This window comes from Syngnathoides biaculeatus, chromosome 17 (genome assembly GCF_019802595.1).
Source record: "Syngnathoides biaculeatus isolate LvHL_M chromosome 17, ASM1980259v1, whole genome shotgun sequence".
Classification (NCBI taxonomy): domain Eukaryota; kingdom Metazoa; phylum Chordata; class Actinopteri; order Syngnathiformes; family Syngnathidae; genus Syngnathoides; species Syngnathoides biaculeatus.
The window spans coordinates 3,167,006-3,185,483 of record NC_084656.1 but is presented as its reverse complement, the minus strand read 5'-3'; the positions used below and the strand labels follow the sequence as shown (position 1 = coordinate 3,185,483).

Genomic DNA, 18,478 nt, shown 5'->3' with positions numbered 1-18,478 from the left:
TGGCTTCACCACGCCTGCAACCCTCGTAAGGATAAGTGGCTAAGAAAATGGATGGATGGATGACTGTAGAATTCTATGCAATACATCATATTCATTATTTTATTTGTATACTAGTTTATTGTGTCAATTTACCAATACCATGACGTTCATTTTATTTGTATTAATAGGTCACGGTCTAAATGAATATTTACACATTGTGAAGCAGTTACCTGAGCTACGTACTGATGTCTGTCGAGGTTTAAAGCCACGAGGTCCCTCCATTATGGTGCTGAGTGGTTGTATTTTGACATCAGTGCTGTCACCCTTACAGTCCAGCTGCAGGGTGGGATCATCATCTCTGACAGAGACTGATTTTACTGTGCTTGGAGGCCTGTTGATGAAACGCACACAAAGTTAAAAGTAACCAAGAGGGAATCTATCCAAGACAGAAAAAAACCTTACATTTTAAAGCATGGATCACCAGACAGAAGTGCCATCCCAATTGTCACCTATCAAAAAGATGAAAAATGACATGGATTGAGTCAATGAATGTGCTGAGCTGTCTAACATGAGTGTTGATTTTCTGTCTTACCTTGAGAATTGAATTGTCCTGACGAGTATTTTTTGGGTCGTAACCCTCCAGGATGCAACAGCGAACTGTTGAACTGGAGCCCGCAAATTCAGCAATGTTCAGATCCACAAAACCCAGCTGGACATAGTAACACAAACAGATAAGAGGAAAAACTGAACATTTAAGGTGCAAAGGTGAAAACTTACCAAGGCCCAACATGATTCTCTTTATATCTTATTTTGTCCTGATTTGATACTGTGTTTTCTTTTTTTTCTTCATTATTATGGAGTTTAGTTCTTTCTGTGTGTTTAACATTTAAGATGTGTATGGGGAAGCACAAATGACTACGTTCAAGACAGTAATCCCCATTACGGTGTTCTTTCAAAATTTTCTCCCCACTCAGCACTTTTTCCGACTCATGGTCAGCTTGTGATGGTGGTGTGAGTATATTAGTGCCGTCCTCTTCAAAATATTGTGTGCAAATTGATCCCATCTGTGGTGCCTCAAATTGGCAGTTATTCTCTCAGGCCTTCTCGTTATCAGGAAAACTCTGAACTATGTTCTGTGGGGTTTATGCCTTGACTTATCTTCCACTTCTTGCCCCTTACTTTGTATACCAAGGCTTTGTTTTTTTTTCCTTCAGGACACTACAAGGGATTGCACTGACTATGGCCAATATTGGTGCAACAGCTCTGATTTATTGCTTCACAACTTCTTGTTTTCAAACCCTTAGACAGCTCTGTTTTTTTATGGGGGTTACACCGCTAGATAGGATAAATGCGGCTTTTACCATGAATCCATTTTGGCAACCACTTTTTTTCCACTAAGGAATAGGCATGCTCGAGCCTATTTAAAATAAAACTGAAATCTCACAGGGTGGACAGGTGTATTTATGCAGTTAACGACCTCACACGAGTGCATCTGATTCAGGATAATACATGGAGTGGAGGTGGACTTTTAAAGGCAAACTAACAGGTCTTTGAGGGTCAGACTTCTCGCTGATAGACAGGTGTTCAAATACTTATTTGCAGCTGTATCACATAAAAAAAAAAATCATACATTGTGATTTATGGGTTTTTCCTTTTGATTATCTCTCTCACAGTGGATATGCACCTTCGATGAAAACCTCAGACCCCTCCATGATTTCTAAGTGGGAGAACTTGGAATATATCAGGGTGTTCAAATACTTATTTTCTTCACTGTAATCTTTCCCCTTCTGCTTCAGTTGTTGTTGTAGATTAGTAGCAAGATCACAAGCACAAGTAGCCACAGTCTTTCTGTTCAGGCTTCCGTTTAAAGACACGTCCTTTTTATCGAGGCAAAAGACATCGCAAACTTTGAGCAGGCACTTTTTTAAAAAACGCTCCCTCGTTAAAGGGTTTGGAAGATTTGGCAATCTGCGGCCACAATAAAACTAGACTTTAGATCAGCCTCACTTTGGGATTTGACTTAAGCTAACAAACCAGACTTCTTTTCAACTTCACCTTCCGGAGCTTTTTCTTATCGTTCATATCCTCATATCTGTCCTGGTGTTTTGTCGTATATTATATTCTTTATTTACTTATTTTTGATGAATAAGAATATAAATGCAGCCTTATGGGGGCACAAGGCACTGCAATCTGTAGGACGGTTCCAAGCCCGGATAAATGCAGAGGGTTGCGTCAGGAAGGGCATCCGGCGTTAAACTGTGCCAAACAAATATGAGCGTTCATCTAAAGAATACCACACCGGATCGGTCGTGGCCTGGGTTAACAACACCCACACCCCCGGCACCGTTAACCTGCAGGATGTCGGTGGAAATTCAGCTACTGTTGGTCAAAGACAAAGAAGAGGAGGAAACCAGATCTGTCAGCAGAAGAAGAAGAGGAATGCACAGAGCCTACAACTGAGTGTAGGGACTTTGAATGTTGGGACAATGACAGGAAAAGCTCAGGAGTTGGTTGACATGATGATTAGGAGAAAGGTTGATATTCTGTGCATCCAAGAGAGCAGGTGGAAAGGTAGTAAGGCTAGAAGTTTGGGAGCAGGGTTTAAATTATTCTACCACGGAGTAGATGGGAAGAGAAATGGAGTAGGGGTTATTTTAAAGGAAGAGCTGGCTAAGAATGTCTTGGAGGTGAAAAGAGTATCAGATCGAGTGATGAGACTAAAATTTGAAATTGAGGGTGTTATGTATAATGTGGTTAGCGGCTATGCCCCACAGGTAGGATGTGACCTAGAGTTGAAAGAGAAATTCTGGAAGGAACTAGATGAAGTAGTTCTGAGCATCCCAGACAGCGAGAGAGTTGTGATTGGTGCAGATTGTAATGGACATATTGGTAAAGGAAATAGGGGCGATGAAGTAGTGATGGGAAAGTATGGCATCCAGAAAAGGAACTTTGAAGGACAGATGGTCGTGGACTTTGTAAAAAGGATGGAAATGGCAGTAGTGAACACTTATTTCCAGAAGAGGGAGGAACATATAGTGACCTACAAGAGCGGAGGTAGAAGCACGCAGGTAGATTATATTTTGTGTAGACGATGTAATTTGAAGGAGATTACTGACTGGAAAGTAGTAGAAGGGGAGAGTGTAGCACAACACCATAGGATGGTGGTACAGTGAAGAAAATAAGTATGTGAACACCCTGCTATATTGCAAGTTCTCCCACTTAGAAATCATGGAGGGTTCTGAAATTTTCATCGTAGCTGCATGTTCACTTTGAGAGAGATAATCTAGAAAGAAAAATCCAGAAATCACAAGGTATGATTTTTTTTAAATGATTTATTTGTGTGAGACAGCTGCAAATAAGTATAAAAAAAGGTCCACTGTTGGAGCAATCATTAGAAAATGGAAGAAGCTAAACATGATGGTCAATCTCAGTGGAGCCCCATGCAAGATATCACCTCGTGGGGTCTCAATGATCCTTAGAAAGGTGAGGAATCAGCCCAGGACTACAGAACAGGACCTGGTCAGTGACCTGAAAAGAGCTGGGACCACCATTTCGAAGGTGACTGTTGGTAATACACTAAGACGTCATGGTTTGAAGTCATACGTGGCACGGAAGGTTCCCCTGCTTAAACCAGCAGATGCCAAGGCCCGTCTTAAGTTTGCCAATGACCATTTGGATGATGCAGAGAAGTCATGGGAGAAGGTTTTGTGGTCAGATGAGACCAAAATAGAACTTTTTGGTCATAATTCCATTAACTGTGTTTGGAGGAAGACTAATGTTGAGTTCCATCCCAAGAACACCATCCCTACTGTGTAGCATGGGGGTGGTAGCATCATGCTTTGGGGATGTTTTTCTGCGCATGGGACAGGACTACTGCACTGTATTAAGGAGAGGATGACTGCGGCCATGTATTGCGAGATTTTGGGGAACAACCTCTTTCCCTCAGTCAGAGCATTGAAGATGCGTCGTGGCTGGGTCTTTCAACATGACAATGACTTGAAGCACACAGCCAGGAAAACCAAGGAGTGGCTCTTTGGAGGGAGCTGAAAGTCCGTGTTTCTCAGCGACAGCCCAGAAACCTGTCTCTTCTAAAGACGATTTGTGTGGAGGAGTGGGCCAAAATGTGCAAACCTGGTGAACAACTAGGAAACGTTTGACCTCTGTAATTGCAAACAAAGGCCAAATATGAACATTGGTTTTCTCAGGTGTTCAAATACATATTTGCAGCTGTATCACACAAATAATTTGTTTAAAAAAATCATACATTGTGATTTCTGGATTTTTCTTTAGATTATCTCTTTCACGGTGGACATGCACCTACGATAAAAATTTCAGACCCCTCCATGATTTCTAAGTGGGAGAACTTGCAATATAGCAGGGTGTTCGAATATTTATTTTCTTCATAGAGAAAGGAAGAATGTTTTGAGGCCTTTCGGAAAGAGGTGAGACAAGCTCTCAATGGACAGGAAGAGCTCCTGGAAGACTGGACTACTACAGCCAAGGTGATCAGAGAGACAGGCAGAAGAGTAGTTGGAGTGTCTTCTGGTAGAAAAGGGGAGAATGAGACTTGGTGGTGGAACCCTAAAATACAGGAAGTCATACTTGGAAAGAGATTTGCCAAGAAGAAGTGGGACACTGAGAGCATTGACGAGAGGCGAAAGGAATAAATTGAAATGTGACGTAAGGCAGAGGTAGAGATGGCTAAGATGAAACAAGAGGCATAGGTATGTACATGAGGTTGGACATGAAAGAAAGAGAAAAGGATCTCTCGAGGTTGGCCGAACCTGACCAAGAATAGAGATGGGAAGGATGTGCAGCAGGTAAGGATGATTAAGGATAGCAATGGAAATGTGTTGACTGGTTCAAGCAGTGTGCTGAATAGATGGAAAGAATACTTAAAAAGTTGATGAATGAAGAAAATGACATAGAAGGAAGAGCAGAAGAGGCAAGTGTGAAGGGCCTGGAAGTGGCGATGATTGGTAAGGGGAAAGTTAGAAAGGCACTAAAGAAAGAGGATGAAAAATAGAAGGCAGCTGGTCCGGCAACTGGCAATTTGGAGAGGTGGCTGTGGAGTTTTTGGCCAACTTATTCAACAGAATACGAGTGGGCAAGAAGATACCTGAAAAATGGAGGAAAAGTGTACTAGTTCCCAATTTTAAGAACAAAGGCGATGTTCAGAGCTGTGCAAGATATAGAGGAATTAAGCTGATAAGCCACACAATGAAGTTATGGGAAAGATTAGTGGATGCTAGAGTGTGTGTGCTGCATCAGGGATTGGCTCTGAGCCCTTTCCTGTTTGGTGTGGTAATGGATAGATTGACAGATGAGGTTAGACTGGAATCCCCTTGGACTATGATGTTCGCAGATGATATTGTGATCTGCAGTGAAAAGTGCAGGTGGAGGAACAATTAGAAAGACGGAGGCATGCATTGAAAAGAAGAGGAATGAAGATTAGCCAAAGTAAAACAGAATATATGTGCGTGAATGAGAGGGATGGAGGGGGGAGAGTGAGGGTCCAGGGGGACGAGATAGCGAGAGCGGATGACTTTAAATACTTAGGGTCAACAATCCAGAACAATGGTGAGGTTCGTAAGGAAGTGAAGCAACGGGTCCAAGCAGGTTGGAACAGCTGGTGGAAGGTGTCGGGGTTGTTCTGTGACAGAAAAGTCTCTGCTAGGATGAAGGGCAAAGTTTTTCAAACAGTGGTGAGGCCGGCCGTGATGTACGGATTGGAGACGGTGGCACTGAAGAGACAACAGGAAGCAGAACAAGAGGTAGCATAAAAGAAGATGTTGAGGTTCTCGCTAGGAGTGAGCAGGTTGGATAGGATTACAAAATAGCTCATTAGAGGGACAGGAAAAGTTGGATGTTTTGTAGACCAGGTTCGAGAGAGAACTCTTCGATGGTTTAGACATGTCTAGAGGCGAGAGAGTGAGTACATTGGTAGAGGGTGCTGAGGATGGAGCTGCCAGGCAAACGAGTCAGAGGAAGACCAAAGAGAGAGTTGATGGATGTTGTGAGGGAAGACATGAGATGGTCTTGGATGGAAAAATATGACACGCTGTGGCGACCTCTAACAGGACAAGCCAAAAGGAAAAGAAGAATAAAAATATAATTTCAGTATATATAATTATAATATATATGGTTAGTATAATTAACAAAAGAAAATACATATAAAATGTGAATTTGAGCATTGTTTAGCCGACGCTACAGTTGAATATCTCGTAATATACTGACTGACTGTTTCAAATTGAGTTATTACTATAGTCAACCATATTACACATTTATTATTTCTTGGCTGCGTCACAATACCTAGCGTAAGAGGTGTCACATGGTTGGTATCTAACCGTACACTTTTATCACCAGGTAAATTGTAACATTGTAAAAACCTGTTTTATGGGAAAAAAAAGCAAAAAGGGCACTTGAATACGGTATGTACACTAAGACACACTACTGTACATTACTACTATAAATGAGGTAACTATATTACCTTTGAAAATGCCTTTCCTCCTTTAAGCTCCTGCAAAGATAAACACAACTTAATACATCAATGGACTGGCAATCAAATTGCCAAAAAGTAATCATTACGCAGCTAGGCACTTTTTTGTAAGTTAGAAGTGATAGAGCACTGAATGCAACAAAAAAGAAACTACTAAGTGTGATTATATTGAAGCATATTTCTCGTAGATGAAAGATTAACAACAGCCTAAATTAGTTTGAGACTTGAAGTCAGTGTAAATTTTACCTTAAGGATGTATTATTATTTTCTTTTAAAGATTCAACCAACTTAAAACACATCTTGATTCTGGTTTTTATTAACCATGATATTATTAACCATGACATTGAAATTGTATAGGACCAAAATGCAAATTTAAAACACAAGATTATATCTCTTACATGAAGGTATCGATCTTGCGCACGTGACGTCGCCATTTTCACGGCACCATATTGCCGGTCAAAAAGAGCTGCTCGACATTGTGGGGGACATTGAACCAGAGAAGAATATACACAATGCCCGAGACGTGTTGTGCTGTTGGTTGTTACATAAACGAGACTGATATTCAAAGAGATCATTCTATGGAATACCAGCTGAAAAGATGAGAAAAGATCGATGGATTTCAGCAATTAAACGTGATGGATGGCGCCCGACCAAATACACACGACTGTGTAGCGATCACTTCAATTCAGGTAGGAATTATTCTTCTCAATCTCAAATTCCCAAGAAGTATTTATAATGCTAGGTTGGCTCATTTGAGAAGAATGCGTTTAAAAAAAAAAATAACAAAAAAAAAAACACAGGGAGTTGTCTACAACATACACGTAGCATGTTGTGGCCACACGTTAATCTTCGGTAAACCTCTCTCTGACAGCCTTTTTTCTTTATTTCTAATTTGCACTGTTGTCAAATGAGTCCAATGCGTATTTACACAAAGAAAATAAACTGTCGGTCACAAAATATTGACTGCCACACATCTGGGTGTAGCTATTCACAAAGGTGTAAGTGGCATATATGGGGCACTTTTTACGAACAACCATTTGAAAATGAAACCCTTAAAATTCCTGGGGTGTGTGTGTGGAGGGGTGGGGGGCGTAAGAGAGTCCTACTTCGTGGTTTTTCACATTTCCCGGTGGGTTCTGGTCCCCATTAACAGTGAAAAACTAGGGATTATTGTATTTGGAACATCCTGTGTCCTAGGACCTCTGTTTACAAGAAAGCTCATCCCACCATAAATTCCACAGACGAACCTATGTGTAGAGTAATGCAGGAGGTTAAAGGAATAATTGGAGGAAATAAGACAATTTTCCTTGATGATGTCTTTACATGGAAACGTCAACTAAAGATGTCACATTGTTAATGTGACAGATGAGCTCCCTCCATGTTTAAACTATTAGAGTCCCCACAGATGTCCTTTTTTATGTTTTTTTTTTCATTAATTCAGAAAGTCAAATATAATCAGTAATTTATTCTAATTTGCATATGTGAAGACAGTCTAATGGCCAATCGCAAACCAATCCTGTCCTCTACCCACCATTCCATCACCACTGGCACACAGTGCATTTTGGGATTGACTCTTAAATATGTTTAGAGCAGGGATTGTCACGGACGAGACTCGGGGGTGGACCCAAATGCACGACTCAGGTGAGAGGTAAGCAGTGCGGAATAAGCCTTTATTCGTTCCAATGTCGGGTACCAGGGAGTCAGTCCAAACAAGCAGCAAGATCAGTAACGGCAGGCTTACGGGGTAGGTCGGGAGACAGGCGTTGGTCGGTACACGGGAGGTAGACGTCAGGAGTACGGTAGTGCGGGAACGAGGCATGAGAGGCAACGATCTAGCAGAGTCTCTGTCGTCCCCCGGGTCCTATATGTACTGGGTCTAATCGGAGGTCATGAGGCGCAGGTGTGACCCTTCCGATTAGACGGCCACGCCCAGCCCTGGCTGGAATCCAGGATCATGACAGGGATCTCAAACTCAATTTACCTCGTGGCCACTGGAGGCAGCGTCCGACTGAAGCTGGGCTGCATTGTTGGCGCACATTAACCAATTTTATTTAGAAATTTAAAAGAAAATTCAATCTTCTCATACATCTTTTTTTTAAATTAAAAAAAATTTAAACACATTAAGATAAACATATGGGGCAGCACAGTGGTGCAACCGGTTAGACCATTGGCCTCAGTTTTGAGGTCCGCGATTCAAATACCGGCCCCGCCTGTGTGAGGTTTGCATGCTGTCCCCGTGCCAGTGTGGGTTTTCTCCAGGCATTACAGTTTCCTCCCACATCCCCAAAAACATGCATTCATTAGGGACTCTAAATTGGCCTACAGTGTGATTGTGAGTACGACTGTCTGTCTCTATGTGCCCTGCGATTGGCTAGCAACCAGTTTAAAGTGTACAACACCTCTTGCCCAATGATACCTGGGTTAGGGTCAGACACAGGTGTGAATAAGCGGATCGGGAAATGAATTTAACCTCTCTACCTCATGCTTACCATTGTTGTTGACTCCGGAATGCTCTCCGTCACTGTTTGTGTTTTTGTGTTTCACGGGCGTCTTGGGTCTCAAGTACACAAGAGAGGACTTGCTAACCATCAGAGAGCCTTCTTCAGACTTTTTTTCTGACTTTTTTTCATAACTCTTGCCAATTCGCTGAAGCTTTTTCCAGAGTTGCTAGTTGGGTCGCTCTTCAAAGCCTCAAGACGAAGAGGCTTGCGATCCGATATACAAGTCCCACTTTGAAAGCGGGGACAACGTCTTATGCTTACGACAAAAGACTTGGACGTTCTGCGGCTCTGTGCTTTATGGAGACTTGGCGTTGTGGACGAGTGCCCAACAAATGCCCGACGCTGCTGTCATGCTGCCCGGTTTCAACCTTCATGTGGTGATCGTGTCGCCGAGCTAACAAGTTTAATTGATACTCTTTTCAGAAGGCCAACTTTACAATTAAGATCGTTTTTTGTTAGTCACTTGAAAGATTTGAGAATTTTGTGAAATACTGGATTTGTTTATTCTTTTGTCTTTCTGCCATTGTCATCAAATTTCAAACAAATAAACATTTCACTTTGCTTGTGGTGAACTAATATACAGGTTTTCCTTTTTGAAAAAATAAATAAATAAATGGAGTTTGCCTCGATATTAAAAAAATAATATTCCACCGCCTTTCGTTTTCTGTGTTAGCATACAGATAAGTGCCCATATATATATATATATATTTCTATATGGGCACTTACCTGTATGCCAACACGGAAAATCAAAGGTGGTGGAATATACTTTTATATCAACGAGGAATGGTGCACGGATGTTATAGAGCTCAGCACACACTGCAGCAATTTCCATTAGCTACAACAATCTAACTATAAATAAAATAAGACTGAACTAACCATTTACAAAGTGTCTTGAGCAGACAAGTTTCCGATCCCACTGCTCCTCCTTCGTGATTTCTGTCACATTGAGTAAAAGATCAAGGGCACTATACTGCGCCTTTGTGACGCAGTCCTGGGTCCCATGATGTGTGTATGCCAGTTCGCCTAGTAGTCAGTCTGGGCTTGATGTGCTGTCGGTCGCGTCTTCAATAAATGCAGTTAGAAACAATGTCATCCACGTTTGCGTATAAATGAGTAACGGACCTCAGGGATAAAAAATGGCCGCCGTCCGAGGATTGACAATGGGTGACATCACGTGAAAACAACCCATTACCACATTAAATTCATCCATCCATTTTCTGATGGCAGAATAAGGACCAGAGAAAACTCCAGGCAGACCAGCTACAAAAAGATGGAAGCAACCCAAAAACAAAAAGCACCAACGAAGAAGACCACAAGCCAAAAAGAAAGCCTTGACAAATCACGACTGGCCTTTATATCCCTGAAGAAGGGAAGACGTTTTCACACCCAAACTTGAACCGATGGCCAGATCATGGCTCTTTGATCCTTACTTTTCATTTTAAGATTAATTTGGTTCAAACCAGTGGATTTATATAAAGTTCCAATTATTGGGTTTCATATAAAGAGAGCATTTTTCCTCTTACGTTGACTAGTCCCACGCTCATCTCTAACTACCATGATGAATGTTCATGCATTATATGATTGCAGACTGTCACGATTATCTCACTGTTTTCAATAACATTTGTGTGTTTCTTTTCCTTTCTTTGTTACCACAATTAACACAAATTCAACATCAGACATTCAAGCTTGCAGCAATCCAGTCATCAGTGGGTTCATTCTGGTGTTCATAATAATATATTTTCATGCAGTTCAAACACTTTTACAGAGGAAGACGCACGTCTGCTGTGGCACTCCTTCGCCTGTAGATGTCGCCCTTGATCCATTCATTGTCCCAACCAGACAGGGCAAATGGTGTCCCTTTTGAGTGGGCAAGAGCCCGCCCCCCACCTTATTCATATCAGAGAAATATTCATTCATAATCATAATTGATTTAAGTTGGCGCATTGCCTCCTCTGTGCTTGATCCTCACATGTGTGCTTCAGACAATTGTTTATTGTTTATTGAGCCACGGTGTCTATTAGAGGGATATTTTGTACAGGTTATGGAGAAACATATGCTGCCATCCAAGCAACATCTTTTTCATAGATGCCCTTGGTTATTTTAGCAAGACAATGTCAACTGACATCAAATGTCACTGTATCCTTAAAAAAAAAATCATTGAAAATTTGAATAGCAAATGGATACAGGCACCATAAGAGAAGTACCAATGGACAGATAGGAAAGAAAACCTTAATGTAGCTACCTTCCCCGTTACCTCTGTTTTCACCTTAAAGATGAGAATTCTTTACTTTAGACTGGACAACAGAAAACTGCAACACTTCCCACATCAGTCGTTCACTGGGGCCACAGCTTGAGGTAGTCCTCATTACTTCTAGTTCACTTCAGTATCAGTATCTGTACTCAAAGGTGAGTGTTGGATTCATTGGATATAAAGTTATCTGATATTTGCTTTCTTGGGTTTTTAATGCTTATGTGATGCAATGCAATCTAGAGGCCCATTGGGTGCCATGGAAACTTTGGTATGATGTACTTTAATCATGTGATGCAATCAATTTACATTGGGTGCCGTGGAAACACCAGCCAGTGATGTAGAAGACAACAAACTGATCTCCAGAGGATGGTGAAGACATCACGAAGACTCACATGGACTATTTTTGTTACGGTTGCTTTGTTTGTCACAATTTGCTTTGTGTGATGCGAACCACGCCAAGGAATAAAAAAATGGAGACGTGGAGATGTGATTAGAACGGATTGGAGATTGTGAAAGGGACACATCCCACATTCTCCTCGGAAGCCAGAAGTTCCTCTTGTCTTCCTTCCTGATAATTTTACTTTAAATGTCCTAGGCTGCTTAAACCAGACATTAAATTGGTCCTTCGAGCCAGATCCCAAGATGCCTGAGGATTCCAGCGGGTGTGTTGAATACCAGAAAGACCGTGGCCACGGCAGACTCCTTCTGAGTCTAAAGACCCACTGGCTGGTATCCAATGGTTGATGGGATCCAGAGACGGACGGAAGACAACGGGGTGAGTCCAATTTTGGTTTAAAAAGAGTGAAACCGGTTCAAAGAGTAAATGACGGGGAGTCATTAAAGTGTGTAAGGATACGATCAGGCCTTGTCCTATACTAGTCAATGTCAAGCAATTTGAGGATGACGGAGCCCTGTCGTGCACTTAAATTCCGTGTGTAAATAGCTTTTGCTCCTAAAATTCCCAAAACACCCTGAGGGTGACGGAGCCCTGTCGTGCACTTGAATTCCGTGTGTAAATAGCTTTTGCTCCTCCTGAGGGTGACGGAGCCCTGTCGCGCGTCCGTGTGTAAATAGCTTCCCAATAAATTCCATGAAATCCCCTAATCCCGTGTGCAAGAGAAAATTGAATGAAAGTAGTGGTATACTCTCAGTTGTAAACTTCAGTTGTACACTTAACACACCACTGTGGAAAATAAATAACAGCAATAATTCTCTTTAAAGTGACTAAAATGGGAAAAAATAATAGTAAGGTTAAACTTAGACACACTGCAGTGTGAAGATTGGAAATATGTCGGAAAAATTAAATCCAACACAAAACTAATATTTATATAAATGGATATCCAAGACAATTTCACTAGTCAGTTAAATAGCTAGAAAATAGTGTCCTTGCAAGAGTATATAATAAAATAAGTAATAATAATGAGTAGTAATAAAGAAATATATAGAATATTGGAAGAAAATAGCATGAGAAAGAGATGAGAATGTTGAGAGAAAGAAAATTAAATGATTTTTCATAGAAGAGATGACGAAAAAGGACTGACATCAGGACAACAAAGGAATGTTGAAAATTAAGAACAGAGAGGTGAGTGCACGCGCCTCTCTACCCCCAACTGCCTTTTTCACAATATGACATGACATCATAAAATAATGACCAACTGAGACAGACTGGACTTGGAAAAAACTTTTAAGGGGAGCTGCACCTCAGGGCATACAAAATAAGACTAGCTTCCGTGCTTGATCCAGACATTTTAATTCCCACAGACCAGATGTAATAAAATTCATCGTAATACTGCATTTCTTTCAACCCCAGTGGGTAAAGAATGCCAAATTTGGTTTGGATTCACATTTGGAGTCAAAATTTCAACTCCATGGTATTTAAATATGTACCGATAGCCTCCCGTGATAACGAAACGTCAAGGATAGTGGCTCTTTTAAAGCATCATCAAAAAGAAACTCAAAATTTGCCAATAACAGGTTAAACATTTTACAAACTCGAAAACCACAAACAGTTCAACAATTTATAGCCAAATTGACAGCTCCATTACACAAAATGATGCAATAAGGAAGACTTAAAACATCATTGTTGAAATGGAGGGGGGAAGCGAAAAAAGCAATTTGCAGCATAAAGCAAGCATTGTTGACAAGTGCGGTCTTCATTTTGCCAAATTGTGATAAGATTATGACTTTCAAAGTTCACTTTATGACTTCATAGAAATAAATGCATTAACTGTTTTGTTTCACCTTCTGCGAAACATGACATTTCTATCAAAATGGAAAGATGTACAATTCTTAATCCAGCAAATATTGCCATTTGTCATGCTCCTGGATTCCAGCCCGGGCTGGGCGTGGCCAGCTAATCAGAAGGTGGACACCTGCGCCTCATGACCACTGATTAGACCCAGTACATATAGGACCCGGGGGACGACAGATACTCCGCTAGATCGTTGCTCTTCATGCCTCGTTCCCGCACTCCTGCTTTCCCGACTTCTGATCTCTGTGCACCGACCCACGCCTGTCCACTGACCACCCTCGTAAGCCCATTCGTACTGGTACTACGGATTGTTTGGACTGTCTACCTGATCTCAGACCTCGGACCGAATAAAGGTTTCCTCTGTACTGTCTGCTGTCTCTGGAGTCGTGCATTTGGGTCCACCCTTGAGCCCCGCATCGTGACACCATTTCTGGGAGATGGAACAAAGCATAATTGTCAAAAATTGGGAAAGAAATATATATTTTTTTTAAATAAATAAAAGAGATGTGACATGAAAGACCAGTCATTACCAATAGGGAATGTTGTGTTCGTATTTGGGAAAACCAAATCAGAATATGCTGTAGCATTCTCTGCAAAAACAGTACAACTAACACTAACTGAGGCATGTAAACTAATGAAAGAAAAATTTAACGATTTATACAGACAACCAATATGCATTTGCAACGGTTCATATTTTTGCCCAATACTGAAAAAAAAAAAGAAAACGCAGATAATTTCATCCACAGGCAATGTATGCAAAATTGTTAGTTCAATTACTAAATGAAACAACTGCAAAAAACTGTTGCTGTATCCAAATGTGTCACACAGACATCAAACAAAAAATATAATTCATTGGGAAATGATTTGCTGATAAAATAATCATGGAAGCTGCATAGGGAAAGAAAAACCTGAAATAATTACATTGATACAACTACAAATCTAGAATTTAATACATTACGAGAAGCTCAGCAAAAGAGTAAAAAATGGAACAGGATGTATGGAAAAAAAAAACTAAAACAACATCTATGTATGACCAAACAAAAAACCGGTTGCACCAAATTAACTTGTCTAAATTGAGTCATGAGCTAACGCATGTCTCAACAGGAGGTATAATGGGAGGACAGGTAACATTAATATTTATACTCACAGAAAAAACAAAAATTAAAATAAACATTCTCGAAATTGTCCACATGAACTTTATTGAATTAAACCAAAATGAGATTTATTAATCAAAATGTATGTTTAGTACACATTTGCTGCAATGAAGATAATGCTTCTGCTTGCAAAGAACGCTTTACTCAGCACATATGTCGTTATTGTCCATATTTGTTAGTTTACATATCGTAACATAGTCACACAAACACGTTTTTGCTCGCCCCCAACCTTTAGATTTGTCACCGTTGGTAGAGACCTCCTAAATCTAATAAAAAGAGAGGTTTCACGGAAGACTGCTTTAGAACATTCAAGAATTGTACCTAACTCTTCTTCATTCTCTTTGAGCTCAGGTAATAGAAAACAGATATTCTCTACTTATTACTTCAAATTGAATTTACCTGACACAATATGAAAAAAACGCATTGCTTGGTCATAATAGATGCATTTTCAAAATGGGTAGAACTCTTTCCAACATAGCATCCCGACTTATCGACATCAGTAGGATATCACATTGGTGGAACCAAGAGACTGGATCCTGGTGAGGAGCGAAAAGAAGTACTGGTATTTTCCCAAGTGGGAATGTCCATTTCAGGTTTGTTGAACACTCAGCTGTAAAAATTAGGTTGACTTGGATTCATTTGGCACATTCCAGAAAGATAATTTCAGTCTGGGATCCGATTGGGGAGGTGAGCTAAAGACTGGTTAACAAGCTGGGTGGAGATTTATAGTATCTCAAAATAGCTGACGGCCAGTGAAGAAATTTCAATACACTGAACCTATAGGGATACAAGATGAAATACCTACCCTAAAGTGGTTGGTCCCGAAATGGGATGCTGTGGAGTGGTCGTAACCACCGTAACATTCTCCCTGCTTTTGAGATATCTGTGGGGTGTCGTAATGTTGTCATGCCGTGCACAAAAACCTACGGCAATCCAAAACCTAAATGATCCACAATTGTGTTCTCATCCGTGCGATGATGATCCAAAATTTATTTTATAATAATCCCATGGTCAAGTCCGACAGATAGGGGAACAAGGAGCAGTGTTTAGTCAAATTAAGTGGTATATGATGAATAATCTGAATGCACACGACTTGGGACACTTTGGTGACGGATGAAAATAATGAAGGAGCAAATCCATGTTGGGGCTTTTTCCTCTGGGTCTACATCTCTGGCAATCCACGCTTCACTTTGATGCTTTGTGAAAAGTACAGAGGTAACAGCGAGCACCCTTTCTCCGAGAACAACATTAGAAAAGGTAAGAGTGATCCAAAAGCTAAAGGTAGATGAGTGGTTTCATGGAATAACAGTCATTTTGGGACTAAATAATAATAGTCTTATGGTGTAACAAGCAGCAACAGCTTTATCAAAAGATTGCGACGTTTGCATGGGTCCCAGGGTACTTTTACAGATTATACCAGCGCTATTACCAGATAATTGCACCTTGGAAGTATTGAGTAAAACAGTACATGATGATGAATGCAAAAATTGGGATACTGTATATGCATTGACTTTTTTGGAAAAATGAAAAACATTGTTTTCTGATTCTCACCAGGTATTTCACTTGCGTCCATTTGCCAGGAACCGGAAACAAATTGGGAAATTTATCGGCAATGATGTGTAAAACCATTTGGTGATTGAGAATTCATTGAAGCCATTGTCACAGAGTGACATCTGGTAGTGGTGCGGAGATAACAGGCTTTTTAATAAATTGCCCAAGAATGTAACATTACTGTACTTGATTCATCCTATGTCTGTTATTGAATCAACTTCTACTGGACAGGCAATTTCATTTGAACAATGGTGTAGCTGAATGCCATGGATATAACGATCCAATATACATCTGTGCATTAGTGTTCCCGTGGTGTTCCAAGTGAGTGTAAATTGACTGAACAAGTCCCTTTCCTGGGGACAAATCATGACTTGCCTGATCTGCCAGATCCCGGCTGTTATGATGATGCATAAACAACCATTTTTCCTCAGAGTGTATCAAAGTAGTCGAAGATCTGGCAAAGTGGCTATTTTGGGTGATGTGAGAATTTAAGAAAACTTTTCGATAAACAGGAGGGAAATGTTGGATTAATTGGATATAAAGTTATCTCATATTTGCTTTCTTGGGTTTTTAATGCTTATGTGATGCAATGCAATCGAGAGGCTCATTGGGTGCCATGAAAACTTTGCTATGATGTACTTAAATAATTTGATGCAATCAGTATACATTGGGTGCCGTGGAAACACCAGACAGTGGTGCAGAAGACAACAAAGACTGACGATCTACAGAGGATGGTGAAGACATCACAAAGACCCACATGGACTATTTTTGTCTCGATTGCTTTGTTTGTCACAATTTGCTTTGTGTCATGGGGACCACGCTAAGGAATAAAAAAGTGGAGACGTGGAGATGTGATTAGAACGGGTTGGAGATTGTGAAAGAGACACATCCCAGGTTCTCCTCGCGAGCCAGAAGTTCCTCTTGTCTTCCTTCCTTCATAATTTTACTTTAAATGTCCGAGGCTGCTTAAACCTGACAATGATTATTGAAGAGATGTGTAGGGCGAACTGTATTTTACCTTGCGTACTGAGACCCTACAGATGCAAGGCTCCAAAATGCCAGTGATGGCATTAGTGCACATTTTGCACACAAAAGAGAACTTCTTCCTCCATCGGACACAGTTCTGTTGCACCTCCTCCCTGTAGAGAAACACCCACACAGATAAATCAAAAGCTTGACAAAGAACAATGTGAACAAAATCAACTCAGTGATACTGTCATGGTCGTGCCGGTCCAGCCCTGGCTGTGCGGGTCCCCGCACAGCTGCACTGATTCGGAGGCGCACACCTGCGCCTCATCGGCAGTGAATAAACCCTGTATATCTAGGACCCTGTGGACAGTCTGGCTTTGCCAGATTGTCGCCACCCATGCCCCGTTCCCGCACTCCCGCATTCCTGATCGTGAACCCTGGTGTACCGATCTCCGCCTGTCCTCCGACCGACCCCGTAAGCTTGACCTCTTTGATACTCCTGCTATCGATCTCCCGTGTACCGACCCCTTCTTGCCTGCGGTCCTGCTCTCTATGCCTGACGTCTAAGTTACCGCTGCTCTACTTGACTGTCTGCCTGATCCCCGACCTTGGAACGAATAAACACTTCCCAAACTCAAACGTCTCTGGAGTCCTGCATTTGGGTCCTCCTCCGTACCGATGGGTCGTGACAGATATGTATCTCAAACTGAATGGGCACTGCAAATGTGGAGCCAAACCCAGCTGTCATCGGGCAGGAGGCAGTGTACACCATGAACTAGTTGCGAGTCAATCGCAAGGCACATGAAGACAGACAACAGTCGAACTCACAATCACACCTAAGAGCAATTTACAGTCTCCAATTAATGCATGTTTTTGGGATATGGGAGGAAACCAGAATGCCCGGAGAAAACCCACGCAGGCACAGGGAGGACACGAACTCCACACAGGCGGGGCCGGGATTTGCCATAATTAATTTCTTTGTCTTAATGTTTTGTTTAATGATAATGCCTGAAATGTTTGACAGTTTAATTTATCCTATCCCCTATTGCAGCTCAGGTGTTTTTTGTTGTTTTTTCTTTTGAGGGTACAGCTGCTGCGTGGTGCACCTGCCTTGAGATTGCCACAAATGTTTATTGTGCCTCAGTTAGAGAGGAGGAAGGTAATTTTGTTAATCAACAATGCGTATGTGACTTTTTGTTTGAGGTGTGCGGTAAACTGAATGGCTGTTCACTGCATCTCTGACAATGCAAAATAAGTTAATAAGCTCCTGAACATCAATAAAAAAAAGACAATTTTCAACCTGATGACACTACAGTAAGAGCT

General features: G+C 41.2%; 1 protein-coding gene across 7 annotated transcripts in view; it reads right to left on the bottom strand.

The window, feature by feature from the left end:
* The window catches only part of LOC133491085 (early estrogen-induced gene 1 protein-like), a 45,962-nt gene that overhangs the window by 14,997 nt on the left and 12,487 nt on the right, over positions 1-18,478 (bottom strand). For 4 of the 7 annotated variants that reach the window (XR_009792348.1, XR_009792350.1, XM_061801979.1 and 1 more), the window contains exons 3-7: positions 17,205-17,325; positions 6,470-6,499; positions 572-688; positions 442-488; positions 210-370 (exon numbers count right to left, since the gene is read on the bottom strand). Coding sequence is in view for 5 of the 7 variants with exons in the window: in XM_061801979.1 (XP_061657963.1) it covers positions 210-370; positions 442-488; positions 572-688; positions 6,470-6,499; positions 17,205-17,325 (476 nt within the window). In the remaining 2 variants the exon portion in view is untranslated. Of the gene's footprint in view, positions 1-209; positions 371-441; positions 489-571; positions 689-6,469; positions 6,500-8,009; positions 8,061-8,219; positions 8,322-17,204; positions 17,326-18,478 lie in introns of those variants that run through there. The other 3 variants (XM_061801982.1, XM_061801983.1, XM_061801980.1) reach the window with 3 other exon arrangements.